This window comes from Gallinula chloropus, assembly GCF_964237585.1.
Source record: "Gallinula chloropus genome assembly, contig: HAP1_SCAFFOLD_40, whole genome shotgun sequence".
NCBI lineage: Eukaryota > Metazoa > Chordata > Aves > Gruiformes > Rallidae > Gallinula > Gallinula chloropus.
Window position 1 is genome coordinate 205,683 of NW_028168731.1, and position 16,799 is coordinate 222,481.

The 16,799-nt window shown below is 45.8% G+C and overlaps 2 protein-coding genes and 1 pseudogene across 3 annotated transcripts in view; 2 read left to right on the forward strand and 1 right to left on the reverse strand.

Moving 5' to 3' along the window:
• The window catches only part of LOC311204219 (nischarin-like), a 246,789-nt pseudogene that overhangs the window by 105,818 nt on the left and 124,172 nt on the right, over positions 1 to 16,799 (forward strand). The gene's annotated exons all lie outside the window — the stretch shown is intronic.
• LOC311204224 (nischarin-like) overlaps positions 1 to 16,799 on the forward strand; it is a gene marked incomplete at both ends in the record, with an annotated part of 166,007 nt that overhangs the window by 99,148 nt on the left and 50,060 nt on the right. The gene's annotated exons all lie outside the window — the stretch shown is intronic.
• The window catches only part of LOC311204218 (nischarin-like), a gene marked incomplete at both ends in the record, with an annotated part of 31,244 nt that overhangs the window by 6,575 nt on the left and 7,870 nt on the right, over positions 1 to 16,799 (reverse strand). Inside the window, 14 exon segments of the mRNA XM_084280674.1 lie at positions 1 to 148; positions 1,380 to 1,438; positions 2,281 to 2,402; positions 5,740 to 5,848; positions 6,652 to 6,765; positions 7,169 to 7,297; positions 7,498 to 7,683; positions 8,084 to 8,152; positions 8,726 to 8,878; positions 9,420 to 9,515; positions 11,021 to 11,116; positions 12,673 to 12,831; positions 12,835 to 12,845; positions 14,368 to 14,416. Coding sequence (XP_084136800.1) covers positions 1 to 148; positions 1,380 to 1,438; positions 2,281 to 2,402; positions 5,740 to 5,848; positions 6,652 to 6,765; positions 7,169 to 7,297; positions 7,498 to 7,683; positions 8,084 to 8,152; positions 8,726 to 8,878; positions 9,420 to 9,515; positions 11,021 to 11,116; positions 12,673 to 12,831; positions 12,835 to 12,845; positions 14,368 to 14,416 — 1,500 coding nt within the window.

Sequence of the window (16,799 nt, forward strand, 5' to 3'; positions counted from 1 at the left end):
GGATCTCTGCACAGTCTGCACTATCAAGGTAGAAAGGTGCTGGGTAAAATCTTGGTTTGTGGCAGTGTGTGACATACAATGAAAAGGCAAGATGACAGTGTTACAGGGGTCAGGCACTGCACGCTGTTCTTCCTCTGAAGGATCCAAACTGCAAAAGAGATAACAAGGCAAAGTACGAGCCTGAGTTTCAAAACAGTCACAGCTACCTACAGCTCATGGTGCTGCTGCTGCTGCTCTGAACTTTGAGGTATAATCTTGTTACTGCAGTTACATCAGCCTAATTTCATAAAACATCTTAAATAGTCAAGAATGCATAGGTTGCAGTTGTATTCATTTCTGCATTTCTTTTATCCGTTTACAGCGTTTAGTTGATAGAAATATTCCTAATTGAAATTATTCCCTTGTCCTGCCACTGATTTTTCAAGATGCTTTCAGATCATCTCGTGTCTATACATTGTTTTGTCTTTACATAGTAACTATTTAATTTTTTATATCAAAAATAGCGTGGCCAGTAGGTCTGGGGAGATGATTGTGCCCCTGTACTGGGCACTGGTGAGGCTGCAGCTCGAGTGCTGGGTCCAGTTCTGGGCTCCTCACCATAAGGACGGGGAGGTCCTGGAGCGAGTGCAGAGAAGGGCAACCAGGCTGGGGAAGGGGCTAGAGGGCAAATCCTCTGAGGAGCAGCTGAGGGAGCGGGGGGTGTTCAGCCTGGAGAAGAGGAGGCTGAGGGGAGACCTTCTCCCCACCTCCACTGCCCAGCCAGGAGGGTGAAGAGAGGTGGGAGATGGTCTCTTCAGCCAGGGGACAGGAGATGGGACAAGGGGCAATGGGCTCAAGCTGCCCCAGGGCAGGGTCACTGCAGATGGGAGGGAAAAGTTCTTCCTTGAAAGAGTTATGGTGCTGTGGCACAGGCTGTCCAGGGAGGGGCTGAGTCACCTTCCCTGGATGGGTTTAAAAAAAAGGGTAGATGAGGTGCTCAGGGATCTGGTTTAGCTTGGGACAGGAACAGTTGGACTTAATGATCTTAAAGGTCTTTTGCAACCTTGTGATTCTGTGATCTTCATACTCTGCACAGCCACTGGTTGAGAGGCTGGGAGTGTGCAATTTATCAGAAGTAAAAATAAAGTGTTCAGCTCATCTTCCATTTCCCAAACCCAACAGGCACTTTGCAAATCACTGGCTTGAAGCCACTGACTTTATTCCAGGGTTCAAAGGTTACAAAGACTTTATACTCTTACCACTGATTTCGCTTGAAAACAACTAGAGGCAGCGTGCAACCAGACACACTGGTTTGCCTTAAAGCCGGGTTTGAAATGCACCATCCACTACTGGGACTCAAAAAGCTGATGGGGGTTTAAGCCAGAGCTCAGAAGTCTCACTTACCACATCTGGGGTCACTTCCATGCGCTTCACAGGAATCCAACAGAGAGGCAGGTGCCTACGGAACAAAGAACCATCAGGCAGTGGCAGCTGCTGCCAGATTTCAGCAGAAGTGAAAAGCAAAGTCAACGTTGGCTCCTGCTTTTTAAGGCCAGCAGCTCCCTGCTGAGTCCTGACTGCTGTACCCGTGGGCAGCTGAACAGCTGACCTGTGAGGATGCTGACACACCAGGTTTTTAGTTCAGGCTGGGCACTCTGAGGCAGCCAGGAACGCAGTGAGAACAGATGTGGCCTGTAGGCCTTTCAGCACACTACAGACTTCAGCAGCAGCGCACAGCCAGGCGAAAAGGCAAAGGCCCTGGAGAAAGCCCAGCCACGCTGGCAGCAGAGGCAGAGTCCCTCAGGGCTGGCTGTCTCATGCCCTGAAGCCAGGCATATGAAGGGCATTTCCTATATAAAAAATGACACCACAACGCAGAAGTTAAACAGCTGGAGTTTGAAGGAGACCAATTAGGCCAACACCTATTGCCAGAGAGAAGGTTCTTCCACTCTCTGAGGAAGAGACCTGTCTTCCAAAAAGTGCTGAACTGCTCAGTTCAGAGAGCAGTTCAGCATCTCAGAGCACACTGAATGAGACGCTAATGCCAGGTAAACATCTCAGTCCTGACAGCGACAATTCTTTGGTGAATTCAGATCATGCACTCACTTTACAAGGTGGACCAAACCCACCACTCAAATTTGGGGCTACCTCCTTCCTCAATTATAACAGCTCAGAGAATGAAAATACCTTTGCTGTGGATTACTATAACAACATAAGTTTAATATCAGAAATTAGCTTGCAAAAAAACCAAACACTACCACATTAAAACTGCCATAAAATAAACACAAGTGTAGCAATTATCTGATTTTTACATCCAGAGTCTGGTATTTCAAAATATCTCTGGGGAACTGTATAGTCTGTAGGAGTCAAACTACTGGATTGCAAAAGACTGCTGGCTAGGACTGTTTCTTCACAAATTATTTCTAGAAGAAATACAAAGACCTTTTAAAATTGCTGAAGTAAAACCAAAATGAATGTCTAATAGTGTCTGTCAAACAACTAGAATTAAGATTGTATCATCAAAATGTGACCATCAGCCATTAAAGCTGCGGGGTCTCTTCACAGAACAGCCAGGACAGAACAAAACCAGGCACAATTTTAATATCCTTAAGTGCACTGAAAGGTGCACTGAAGACTGCTAAAGCTCATTTTTTAAGCTAACCACCAATTTAAATCTCAACATCTTGTGTGAGAATTCTCCATGTAATTTAGTTTTAACAGAACTGGTCCATTTCCTTGAAACTTGCCCTGAGTGTTACCAAAGCATTGCCAGGCTGGCAAAGCCATAGCAGAGCAGTCTGTGAGCTTCACAGCATTCACTCCCATTTTTGCAGGCGCCAAGCAAACAAGTAGAAGATCTGTAAAACCTTTACCCTGGCGCAGGAGGTCCTGTCCCTCAAATGCCACTCAAGGAAATGATCTTACCTCGATCAGAACCTTTCTGAAGGATCCCAGCCTGACTCGTCATTACAAACTGATCAGGAATGCAGTATACTGAAATATTCTCAGGGACATTGGGCTTTTTGCCTGTTTGATATTCACAGCCTGGCAGGAATGCAACCCAGCACTCCAGTTCTCAGCATCAGCACAGAGCCGGCCCGCTCACGCGTGTACAACGTACGTGCAAATAAACAACAGAATCCCAATCACAGAATCCCAGCCTGGGCTGGGCTGGAAGGGACCCAAGGATCACAGAGCTCCAACCCCCCTGCCACAGGCAGGGACACCAACCTCCAGGCCTGGAGCTACACAAGGTTGCCCAGGGCCCCAGCCAACCTGGCCTTGAACACCCCCAGGGATGGGGCACCCACCCCCTCTCTGGGCAGCCCCTTCCAGCCCCTCACCACTCTCTCTGGAAAGAACTTCCCCCCAATATCTGTCCTAAACCTTCCTTCCTTTAGCTTCAATCCATCCCCCTTGTCCTGCCATTGCCTGCCCTTTCAAAAAGCTGATTCCCTCCTGTTCCTCTGCTCCCTTCAGGGACTGGGAGGCTGCAATGAGGTCCCCCCACAGCCTTCTCTTCTCCAGGCTGAACCAGCCCAGCTCCCTCAGCCTCTCTCCGTAGGGGAGCTGCTCCAGCCCTCTGATCATCTCCGTGGCTCCTCTGACCCCTCTCCACCAGTCCCACATCTTTCTTGTCCTGGGGCCCCAGCTCTGGACACAGGACTCCAGCTGGGGCCTCCCCAGGGCAGAGCAGAGAGGGACAATCCCCTCCCTGTCCCTGCTGCCAACCCTTTTCTGATGGGAGACCAGGATACCATTGGCCTTCCAAGCTGCAGGAGCCACTGCTGGCTCATGCTGACAATGCATGTGAGCTGCTTCCTCGGGCATAAGAACTCCTGCCTGTATCGTTCTGGATTGATGGCAAAGTTTAGTAGATGACACCAAACCATCTCTCAGGCAGAGGAAGCACAAGAGATATTTACTGCTTGAACACAGCAACCATGTTAGCCAGAAGGAAACTCAAATTGACAAGAAAACCAGAACAGGGCAGCATTATTGCTGGATTTCTCTTCTCTATATATGTTTAATCTTTGCCATAAGCCATTTGGAAGCCATGTTTAAGTTGAATAAAATGCTAGTGAAACAGATGGTGTCTAGAGAAAGTGCAGAGAAAACAATTCACAGAAATAGTGCATCAGAAAATGAATTCCATTATTCCTGATTTCAGGTCTAACAATGAAATAAATTGCCCAGCATAGTTCCATTTTTTAAAAAATAGACTTCTCAAAATCAGTATTTTGAAAACAACCCTTGATAGCTAGGTATGTAGCAAAGAATTCATTTCTGTTGTTAAAGCTGAGGAATGTCCTAATCCTGTCCTACTCCTTGCTATCCCACTATATATTAATATATTTATAAATATCCCACTATATATTTATATCCCACTTTTATATTTATTTTTATAAATATAAAAGCCCTTCCTCAAGACTCTACTACAGGAATCTTATGGAAAAGGACCACAGTCAGTAACCCCAGTCTTACACCAGTTTTCCTATAAAATTCCCAAGTAGTTCAGAAAGATCTTGGTATTTTTTCCAAGACTCATGTGCTCCTTAAACATTTGCAATAAGGGAAAAAGATGCTTGACCAATAAGTAATACCTAAACAGTCACAGCCACTGCTAGCATGCATCTTTACAGCTAGCCCTGCATAAAACCCCAGGCTGCCCTATAGCCAAGCTGTCTCACTCCTGCAACTTCAATGCTTGATGCTTTAAAGCCAGCGTTGGCTTAATTTGGGAGAACCTGGCATTTCACCTGCAGGTGAAAAGTTATCCAGAAGGGCTCCAAAGGCAAATCAAGCACATAAATAGCAACTAAACCTGCATCTAAATTGCTTCTCCTTTAATTTAAACGCCGTCACTTCATTTTTACTGAGTGATCTGAGACCTCTACTGATTCTGCAGAAATGCCAGGAACAGACTCTTTCCAAAGACCTCCTCCCCCACCCACCAATTCACTGCTAAGAGTAAGCTGTTTCACCCCCAATTATGGAGACTGTCATCACTTTTCTAAGTGGTTACAAAGTCGTCCCCAACCAGATACACCCTACTGCATTTTAAGCTTTCATTCAGGCAAAAGCAAAAGCATCTTTATCTCTTCTCAGACACACATGAATTTTCCAGTCAGTCAGTCCCACGGGCCCCTGCAGAAGATGCAGGACACGCCACTGTTCTACGTTCTAATGCAGTGGGTACCCTTGGTTGAAGCATCCAGTGAAATGGGATTTTCAGGTAAGGTCAGCAGGTGCTGTGGAACACAACAGTGTGCTGAAATCACAGGCTCAGTCTGAACCCAAACTCCAGAACTGCCTCTTACTCATCTCCTTTTCCGACCTCCATTCTGGCCTGACAGAAACACAGCCCTTGCCAACAGCAGGAATGGAACAGATGCTCCAGCTCCCCTTGTGCAGACCAACAAGCAGAGAAGCAGTTTTAGAACGTGCCTACAGATGCCACAGTTCCCTTGAAGGCATGTATCTAGACTAGCAAGAGAGATACAGTCCTCTGCTGCTGCTTGTTCTGCAGTAAAAGCAGCCCCGTGCCCCAACTTCTGTTCGAGTTAATTAACACCACAGTGAACATCAGGTCAGCTTTGCCAGGTCACATGGCACTTGCACTACGCCAAAGCTGCCGGGTCTGTCTGCTCTGACTTGATAAGCCCCATATCCCTACACAGAACATCCAGGTACATCAGTGCAGCCCAGAGACGCAGAACCCAGAGGCTCAGCCCAGCAGCACGATACATACATGATTACCTTGGCTGGAGCTGACAGGACGAGGCAGAGAGGGAGAGGAAGGACGAACAGGAACAGAAGAACAGTTTGGTTTGGAGCTGGCAGCGGTGAGCCTGGAGTCCTCACTGATCTAATAAAGAAAGTAGGCAATAATTAAAGAAAAATCCTAAACACACGGGACACGTCAGAACCTGAACTGCACTAAGTCTACAAAGATTTCCCAGTTGGAGTAAAAAGAACGTTAGTACCAAATGTGTTGGGTTTCTGAGGGGTGGCACACGGTGGTGCTCACATCCTCTCAAGTTCCCATTTCCCACTAAGCAGAACTCCACTAAGAATTCGTTTAGAGAAGTCATTCTGATCACTGATCCCTGCACTGACAAAACCAGCAGCAAGTTTCACAAACCACAACGACAACAGGATTCTTAGGCTGCAGGGGCATCACAGCTCCTGATAACACAACTTATTTCCAGAACAAGATTAACCCACTGCACAGCAGACAGGAGAACAGGACAATTCAGACTTCTGATCCTTTCCCATTGCTCAATACTCGCAAGAAGAAAGTCTGGGAAAATCATTTCAGTCCTCTGCAACACAAGCACTGATCTCACACCTCAGCACTCTCTGTATAAGATGGAAAATACGGCTGTTGAGGTCAGCTGCATATTTATTGTGTGTACCATTAGGCCATTTTCTCTTTTCTTCCCACTTCCTCTATCCCAAGCCAGCAGAAAAAGGAACATCCTGAAATTGCATTGAAATCTAAATAGGAGAAAGAGGTGATGTTCAAACCTCACACTGCAGTAAAGCACAAACACTGCACTCACTTCCATGACAAGTGAGTTTAAGGAATTCTGCTCAAAGCCAATCTGGAGAGGACTCACAGGCTTCTTTTGTACCCAGCACGTTCTGCTCTCACAGCACCCAACTCACCTTTTTATCAGAGCTGCTCAGTTTGTGTTTCACCTCCTTGGCTTTCTGAATGGCTTTCAGCACTTCCACTGTGTCTGGTTCCTTTTCTGTGGTGATAGTGTTATCCAGACAGACCTAAAAATGTTAAAAACATCCAGAAATACAGAAAACAAGGCAGCTCTGTAACTTATTGTTACTTATGTCATAAATAAATAGTTTGATGCAGATGCTGTGCATGTCTGTAACCCTGTAAACAAGGTAATGACCACGTCAGACCTCATGACTTGAATGCAAACTCAGAAGGGCTTGGGAAGCTCCACACCCCACTGGCACAGGCACCTTCCAACAGGAACACCCTGTTACCCAGTGAAAGCAGGGCAAGCTCTCCCTTAGATCTGAGGAGCACGCCCAGCAGCGTATACATGGTTCCATTCCCTACAGATGTACTCCAACCCCCACTAAAAACTCCTCAGGCTTGTAGAGCATTCACACAACTTTCCTTACCAGGCTTTAGAAAGAAAAAGCTGTTCTTACATACCTCTGAAGCCCTGTCCCCAAACTGAGCCAGTACTTTGGTCCCATAGTCAGGGAAGATGCTCAGTGGGTTGCTGGATAACACCACCTTTGCTAAGCACGGGAGGTTTCCTATATTTTTTACTTCATCAATCTGAAAGTTTTTCAGTAAAAGGATGAATACACAGATTGGCTAAATGAGAACACCACCACAGTCTAAGCATTTCTTGACTAAATTACATACAAACAGTAACCAGGAAAAAAAATTCTCTCCAGCCACTTTATTTGCACTTTCACCCTCTAACAGGAATCACTTGTGTTCTAAAGCAATCTGACACTAAAATCAGTAGTTACCTGTTCGATTTTGTTGTTGCTCAGATCCAAGTTGACTAAAGAGTACAGCTTGTTAAGACCACACAGCCTTTCCAGCTGATTTCCTGCTAGATTCAGAGTTTTGATGTTTCCCAGTCTTGTGTGAACACCTTCCAGCGATGTCAGCTTGTTGTAGGATAAGTCCAGGTGAACAAGGTTGTAAAGATGCTACGAGAGCACAGAAAATCCAGATCACACACCAATTTGCTAAAATTAAACAATATCAAAGGCTTGTCCATTTGCTCATGCTGGATGCTGCCCAGCTGACAAACACAACATGAACTTGCTCATTACACAGGATTAAGCCTGCAGGAAAGGGAACTTCCTCGACTCTATTTTTCCCAAGCCATTGACACAGCCAGCAACGACTGAATTTAGTCAAGAACTACATGTTGCATGTCAGTGTTGGCAAGTAAGAAATGCACCCTTACGAGGGCTTGATGCTAGGAAGCTATTTGGGCTTAAACTCTTCTCTGCAAGATGAGTGGCAAAATCCTTTAGCAAAAGGATTCTGTCTTGGAAGGTCCTGGGCAGCCTGGCAAACATCACCTTCAAAAGCATCCCTTACCTGTAAGTTTTCTACCAGAGACACCCCATTGTGACTCAGGTCCAGGAACTCAATCTTGGGAATTAATTTCTAGAAGGGAAAAGGTGCACATGTTAAATGCGTTTTAGCTTAGAAACCTGGCTGTACTTCCTTCACCAACCAACTAACAACTAACAGGCAAAGGGCAGGAACTCTCCAAGGCACAGACCCTCTTCTCAGCTTTCAGCAGTAAAAAGCGTTCTGCACCCATTCTAGTGCAGCCAGAGTGCAGACTCCTGCTGGTGAGAGAACCAGATTACTCTGATGAGCACGGTCACGTTTGCATTTGAAACCTGGGTTCTCACTGATGACAAGCAAGTTGCCCCCAGTTTAGCCCCACTAACTACAGATCAAACTCATTAAGAGGCCTTTCCAGCTCATCAAACAGGCCTGTCTGTATTACACAGAACCCTGGATAAAGATTACAGAAGCAAAAACCAGAGTAAGTTGAGCAGTGCATTGATCTCCACAGCATTACCTTGTGGAGCTCAAGCACGGACAGTGCAAGGGGAAATCTTTCAGAAGAGAGATACATGAAGAAATTGCAAAATCCCTGCTGAGTCATGTGCCACAGAAGACCAGCCATCCTTTCCCCCCACACACAAATGAAGAAAGATTTCTTACCACTGAATCATCAATTTGAGAGATGCTGTTGTGACTCATATCCAAGGTTGTTAATGTTCTCCAAGTTGGGATAACTGCTGTCACTGGACAGCTTGAAGTTGCATCCTCTGGCTCCCACTGATCAAACTCAGAGGCCTCTGGCACCAGGATTTCCTGTTAAAGACAAGCACCCTAAAAATATGGTACCTGCATCTTCGGTGAAAGCCCATTGTTTCACAAGCAATCCAAATGACCTTATGAAAGAAAGATCCCTAAGCCTTATAATCACCCAGATTAAAGGTCTTAAAGCAGGAGCTGAGTGTGTCAGAATTATTTTAGATCCACAGGGAGGGAGTCCCAAACACTGGCAGCCAACCCAGGCTGGAGAATGGGAAGGAAGAGAGGGACTGTGAAAGGTACGCTCCTCACAGCCTTGCCAAATCACAGCCCAGAGAAGAAGCCACACGCATTCAGCTCTCGAGGAGTAACAGAAGCACATTCCAATCAAAGCATCAGAAACATCCCTGTGAAGGGACACATCTCATCACTTCAAGTCTGTTCTGAGAGGCCAGCAAACCCTTTCTGCTTCCCAGCTTTAAGAGCAGAACCTGCAACAGGCAGGACAGAAAAGGACCAGGGCTCCAAATGGGGATTCCCCCACCACAGGCGTGATTCTTGCACACGCTTCGAACGCCCATCAGAAACTCCCTCTCACCTTCATCCATGTTGCTGAAAACCGAACACTCATTGTGGCCAGAGCATGTTTGGATGAGGTCAGCCCTTTGAGAAGCTTCCCCCCACAATGACTGAGCTATTGGAAAAACATGACAGTCAGAAATGGCAGAACAAACACGGGACACAGCAGAGGCAACTGAAAGCTTCAAGGACGGATTCCCTCCCGGTCCGGAAAGTAGTTACAGCACTGCCTTCAAATCTGGGAGTATCAGGTCAGACAGCCCAACATTTGGTAAAGCTACAGCAAGAAATTAGGGGCACAACTACAGAAAAACTAATTCCCAAATATTTCTTTGCACAAAACATCTTCTCTAGGCACTTTCTACCTTCCCTGGGCATTCCCCCAGGTTCAACCGCCCAGGCAGTTGAACAGGGCGCAGTGTTTGACTGTCACCAACCGCAGAGGTGGGTACCTCAAGCTGTGCAGCTCGACCTGCAAACACAGTTACTGCTGTATCCCACCTTCTTTACTGCAAAGAATAAACAACAACTGTCCGGGGGAGGGGAGATGCCCAGCTCAGCAGTTCATACACCAATGAGCTCATTACACAGACTAAGTTTGACATTATAAAAGTCTTTTCTGCAGTTCAATGTGACCCAACCTCTGTCTAGCAAATGGGTCCTTCTCTGGGCACACTGTGCAACAACAACCAGTTCCCAGAGAACTCCTTCTGCCCCTGGAAGCACCTCTCCAGATCACCACTGTTTGGTTTTGGGCAGCAGTTACGACGAGATGAAAATGCAGGTCTGCTGCCAGTCCATCCAGACCTTTTCAGGAACCCACAGGCACAAAAGTCTTCAAAACAAAACCCTTTTTTATTCTCCCCACACTAAACAAAGCTACTCCTGAAATTATCCATGCTAGACACACTCCCAACACCAGCCCACTGAAGTTTCCTTCCCACACTAAGATGTCAGCAAGTCCCTGACTTGGGGACTGCACTGCAGCTCTGAACCAGCACAGCCTCTCCTATCAGTGAGACAGCAGGCATGTCCAACAAAAGGTCCTGAACCCAACAGAAGGGAGCACAGGGTAAGGGCTGTGTGACACAACCAGGCATTCCCACTCTGGAAAGATCTGAAAGGGATGAAAGAGGTTTTGAACACTCCCAGTGGAAGCCCTGTGATCCACACTGAGAGCAGAGCAACGAAAAAATGCCACAAATTCTCAAGCCAGAAGCGCTGCACTCAAGTGAACCTTCTCAAGCAAATTCACATCACTTCAGAAATCCCTGCTGCTTCCCAAACAAGAAGTACTTTGTAATAAGAGCTCCCATTAGAACCCATCTGTTGGAGCTTCACAGGGACAGAAAGCCACCCTGGGGTAGCTTCTGCATACACTGGAAATGACACACATCCTTTGGGAAGACATGCACAAGCTCTTCTGAATATTTACATCTGGCATCCGTATTGCCAAGTCCTGAGAAAAACCCCACACTGTTTCCCAAATAAAACACTCCTCCTGAACACTGCATGCCCCAACCCCAGCACCAAAGCAAAGCAATTACCAAGCCTGAGAGACATGCACCAGACCTGGCATTTACAGAGCCCCTCAAATTACAGGCAGTAGCTCAGTTGTACCTCTGTTTGATGAAGAGATTTGAAAATTGACAGGTCAAACGGCAACAGATGCTCCTGAATCTTACTGGTTCCAAAAGGTCCCCCTGTTCCAGTGACCTGGTCATCAACAAGGAAGAACAGTCAGTGTACACAACCCAACCTGTGCTCACTTCAGACAGCTGTGCACGGGCAAGAGCACAAGTACAGCAGCTGGGACAGCCACAGCTCCAACCCCTTTGTCAAACACGGGATGATACAGGAAACTCGCAGATTAACTCTTCAGCAGAAAAAACCCAAACCATCAGTTACACTCCAGCTAAGTGCTCTGAACTTGAGGCACTGAACTTAAGCTGCCACCTGGTGCTTGTATTTTGTAGCACATGGGGCACTCAAATCCCACAGACAAGACTGAGCAAGGCTTCATCCACAGCTGATCAAGCCAGAGTGGCACTCACTAAAACCAGCTTCCCTGAAACACCTGGATCCTCCAGGACAGAACTGTCTTCAATTCCAGCCCAGGGGATGAAGTCCAAGGCACTGACAAGATGGGCTTGAAGAAAGCATTAGACCATCTCATAAAAAGGCATCTAGTTTTCCCACGTGCCCATAGCATTCTGGCCAGAGCACATGGCACCAGTGCAAAAGGCAGGCGGTTGCAGTTCTGGTTGCTGTGAATAAAATTTTGGGAGAAATCTCTTAAGGTTTGGGTTTTTTTTTGGTCTTACGTATATCTTATAAACTCTGAAGGCTCCCACTCACAAGCTTTCAGAAGGGCCAGAAACTCTCAAGTATTTTTCTAAATAATATGCACTATATAATATTTTTCTAAATCATATGTTCTTCTCCAGCCAGAGAATCCTCTGAACAACAGGTTCTACACACAGAGGATGGCAAAGGCAACTGAAGATCCACAGGAATAACAGTAGAGCTGCGGTTTTGCTTTCTAAACTTCCCAAGCCCTCCAGTGCACCTTCCCCAAACCACTACTTCATTTCATCTTTGAACATACCACACAGTTACAAGGAAATTCTTCATGTAATAAAAGGGCTGAAAAGACACTGACCTGTAGCAAGCAGTGTTAAAAAAGCTACTCAGCAAAAGTCTTTGTAATTCACTGATTTGGTAGAAGAACAAAATATCAAACTGGTTCCAGACAAAAAATTATCTGAGGCCATTTTACATTTGTTCTGTAATGGCATTTGTCCTAGAAATTCTGGGCCATTCATCTCTAAAACTGATGGTTTTGTTAGTTTGGTTTGGGGGTTTTTTAAACTTTCCAATACAGTTAAAGGTGAGAAAGGGGACAGGACTTACACACACATGCATGTATGCATCTCTATACACTGGCCTAGCCATAGTGTTGTCAAAGAATGCAAGGTTGAAATGAATATTTCCTGCTTCCCCATGCCTATTAGCACCCAGTAAGGCTCTGTCACAGAAACCCTAGAGGGCACAGCTGAAGAGATGACATCACATGGCAGAATCAACATCTTTCTTAGAGAACTATGTTGAAGGTTGGTAGAATAAGCACCTGTTTAACACCCAGCTCTAAATGCTTACAGGTGTTTACTGCCAGTAAAGATCTTGTGCATTCAAACCTGGCTCCAGAAGCATGCCAAGAATCCCATCACTCTGGCAGAAACACCGCCAGTACTTGTGCAAACATGGCTCACCTTGAAATACTGGAGTCGACAGGTAAAATCTAGAATATGACCTAGATCAGTTTTGGCATCTCCATTAGCACACGTAGGCTTCCCCTGCAGCAACTGTTGAGTGACAGCATATGGCTGCAAGGGTCTGATGTTGCTGATGTTGAAGACTTCTCCAGCCATTCAGAGCTGCTCTCCTGAAAAACACAGGATGATGGTATCGAACACAACGCTGCCCCAGTTACCAAAGAGTAAATGGTACCTGCAAAACCTAATGTCAGCGATTTCATCTCTGTCATTTATATTCTAAGCTCATGATTAAGGCACCAAGACAATGTCTTTTCTGCTTCTAAACTAGAAGCACTGAATTCAGATAAATTTTCTTTAACACCAGAATAACCCAAGTGTTCAAACAGGCACTCTCTGCATTCAAGCCTTAAGCTCCCAACGCAACTAATGGCAAATTTCCCTCTTAACAGGGCTGGAACCAAAGTTCATTTATACAACATAGAAATTGCTAAACTTTGAGATATCCCTAAGTTCAATAGCAGCTCAGACTTATTCTAACCAGAAAAAGCAGCACCTACCATCTAACAGACAAACCTGACATCCTTTGCTAAGCTGCTGATGTGCAAAGCTGCAGCATCTTCTTGGACAGTCTGAGGACTTTCACCACACTACCACCAGAGCAAGCTCCCAGGGCAGGAAATGCATTCTCTGGCAACATTTTTACAATCCCATTTCTTTCCAGGAACACTAGGAAACAGCATCCAAAAGCCTCCTCTGACAGCATCCCAAGAGCAAATGTGGATTACAGCAGTCAGAATACATGCACACGTGGAATTAACATCTTCCTCCTCTTCCTTTTAAGGACACCAGTTTGACCTGACAGACAGGAGAGCATCGGCTTTCCTGATAAGCAGAGTTCTCCAAAGACTAAAACTCCCTTTGGCTTCAGTGGGAGCAAGTCCCAGAGTCCAGCTGCACATCACCACAAGGTTCCACTCACATACAGCGGTCAGACATCAATGATTTTGGCACTAGTGAGGCTACAGGCACTACAGAGTCAGGGAACAGTTCTTCAGGACCTTCCTTAAAGTGTTCCACAATTTGCTGAGTGCCCCCTCTGAAGTGGCTTCACCTAAAGTTAATTTTGTGCCAGAACAATCTGAACCACGCTTCACCTATCACCTCAGCCAGCCAGAATCACAGCACAGCATTCAGCCTGTCCCTCAACATGGGTTAATTATTTCACACGCCTCCTGCTCCTGGGGAGCCACTTAGAGATGTTGCAGTAGTGCATTTCATTTTCAGCTCTCAGCCTCAGAAAAGCACATCCTTTCATTAACTGACCAGAAGGTCTCATGTTTCCTGAATTCTGGAAGAACAACATTAAGACAGGTGAAGTGATGCATTCAACACACTCTATCAAGGCTCACTGAAATGACACAAACTTCCTGACTGGTTGCACTAAAACATACCAAGGAATTCATCAATTTCTGATTTATTTCCAAAAGCAGCTGTGCTTCTGTGACAGTTCCTCCTCAAATACAGCTTGGATCAAAGCACAAACAGCAAGAAACAGGTGAAGAGGAAGAACAAGGCTCAGTCTGATGTGAAAGACTCAGATCTCATGGTCTGGAGATTAAATCTCACAGGTATACACACGCATGCACATGGAGGGAACCATCCCCAGTTAAATTCTTGCAGGTTCTTTACCTTTGTGGAAGAGCTCTTCAGCCAGTGCAGCAGTGATCCCATTGATCTCCTGCAAAGATTAAACCATTGCAATGAAGTGTTACATACTTACAGTTCAAAGTGTATCCTTGGACAAAATAAGTCTCCCTTTTTTGCTGTGGTACAGGACTTTTAAAAATAGAAATCAACTGTCATCACATCTTATAGATTCTCTTTGTAACTTGAAAATACTTCATCAAATTATTTAATTTCATAGGTTCTTCATTTCCAAGATGGAAGATACTGAACTACATTTAAATAATCACACGCTGCATGTTTTCAAAAAGGGCAACAGCAACTAGAGCAATTCTTACTGACCATCATCAGCCCAATGCCAAACAAAGCCTGGTTTTAAAGAAACTATTACCAGTACAGTTTTCTTCAAATTTTAACATTAGACTAACCTAATGCATGAATGTCCTGGCCAAAACCAGGACAATTAAGCACTCAACATTTCCTTTAGAGCATCACTAATACAATGATAACTTTAGATTAACAAGTCTACAGGGAAGAAGAGATCTGTAAAAATTAGTCTTCTGGACTTAACCTCCTTGCTGAAGAAGAATTCAAAGTCCCTGTTCACCATCCTCTATCTTCTCTGCCCTTCTGGACCTACACAGTGCTCAACCCCCTTTCTACACACTGACGGCTCCAGGAGGAAAAGAAAAAGCCTGGAAAATTCTCCCTGTGGGAATTTGTTCTTTTAAAATCTAAAGGAGCACAAAGGTCAGTACAGGTATTTCCCATACTTCATAAAAAGCAAATGCTCTGTAGAAGTCCAGAAATAGTTCTGAGCTCTTCCAAGAGCTCTCTCTAAGGCTCACGAGAAGAACAAAAAACTACCTGTGATAGTTTAGGCACACACATCTCATTTTAAGGTAGCTGCAAAGGACAAACAGGCATTACAGATCATCATGAAATGAGTATTTGAGGAGTTTACTTCACTGACAAACCCCTCATGATTCATGACAAGGAAATAAATCCATGGGCCATCTGCAGCACAGTTCAGCTCATCTGATGAGGTGAACATTTCAGACAAGCACATTCTTAGTATAACTGAAACCCCACTCACTGAGGATGAACAGTTTGGAGAAGCAGCTCGAAGCTGCATTCTGAACAAAATTCAACAGTTCTGTTATTGGATAAAGCCAGTTACACTCACCTGGCATGCAGAGATCTGACTGAAACCCAGGCTCTGTGTTCCCTTCATCATCTGGGGGACACAGCAGAATTTTCCTACCTTTATAATCGAAACAAGGTCATGACGTGGAGTATTGTAGCCCACAGAAAAGGAGCTCTAGTCCTCTGTCAGACCTACAAGAGGCCTCTGTCTTCGCTCTCTTATATGCACCAATCCCACAGAAATCCATTGTTTGCAGGTGTCTCTGAACAGCAGCTTCTGGGTACTCAATTATTTTCTTTTAAAACCTTCTATCTGGAAGTTAAGAAACCAAATCTAAGATGACAAAGTATAAGACACTGCAAGGAAGTAAGCACCCCCATATCACTGCACACCCCTGTTCAACACCAAAGCAACAATAAGGTTGTACACTGCTGTCACATCCAACTGCTGCTCTTTGCCAAGCCAGACACAGCTTTCCCCTGGAACACAAAGGCTGCAAAGCACTTGTAGTGTATTTACTGTGGTTATTTCTACACCAGTTTAGTTCCATTAACCTAGGGAATAAGATTAAATAATCCCTACTGGAAATGCTACAAATAAGAATAGACAAGAAAAAAAATAATCACAGAATCCCAGGCAGCTTTGGGCTGGAAAGGACCTTAAAGCCCATCTGGTTCTAACCCCTTGCCATGGGCAGGGACACCCCCCACCAGCCCAGGGTGCCCAAAGCCCCATCCAACCCGGCCTTGAACCCTGCCAGGGATCCAGGGGCAGCCCCAGCTTCTCTGGGCACCCTGTGCCAGGGCCTCATCACTGTCCCTGGGAAGATGATTTTTTTTCCCTAATACCCAATTTAACTCTCCCCTCCTCCAGCTTAAGAACATTCTCCCTTGTCCTGTCCCTCCCTGCCCTTGTCACCAGTCCCTCTCCAGCTTCCCTGTAGCCCCTTCAGGGACTGGAAGGCCGCTATAAGGTCTCCCCAGAGCCTTCTCTTCTGCAGGCTGAACCAGCCCAACTCTCTCAGCCTGCCTCCATAGCAGAGGTGCTCCAGCCTTCTCTGGCCTTGCTCCAAGGGCTCCACGCCTGTCTTGTGCTGGGGACCACTGAGCTGGATGCAGCATTGCAGGGGGCGTCACTCCAGATCTGAGGGGCAGAATCCCCTCCCGTGACCTGCTGGTCACACTTCTTGTGAAGCAGCCCAGGGGACAGTTGGCTTTCTGGGCTCTAAGTGCACACTGCCAGCTCACTCTGAGCTCCTCATCCCCCAACATCCCCAAGTCCTCCTCCTCAG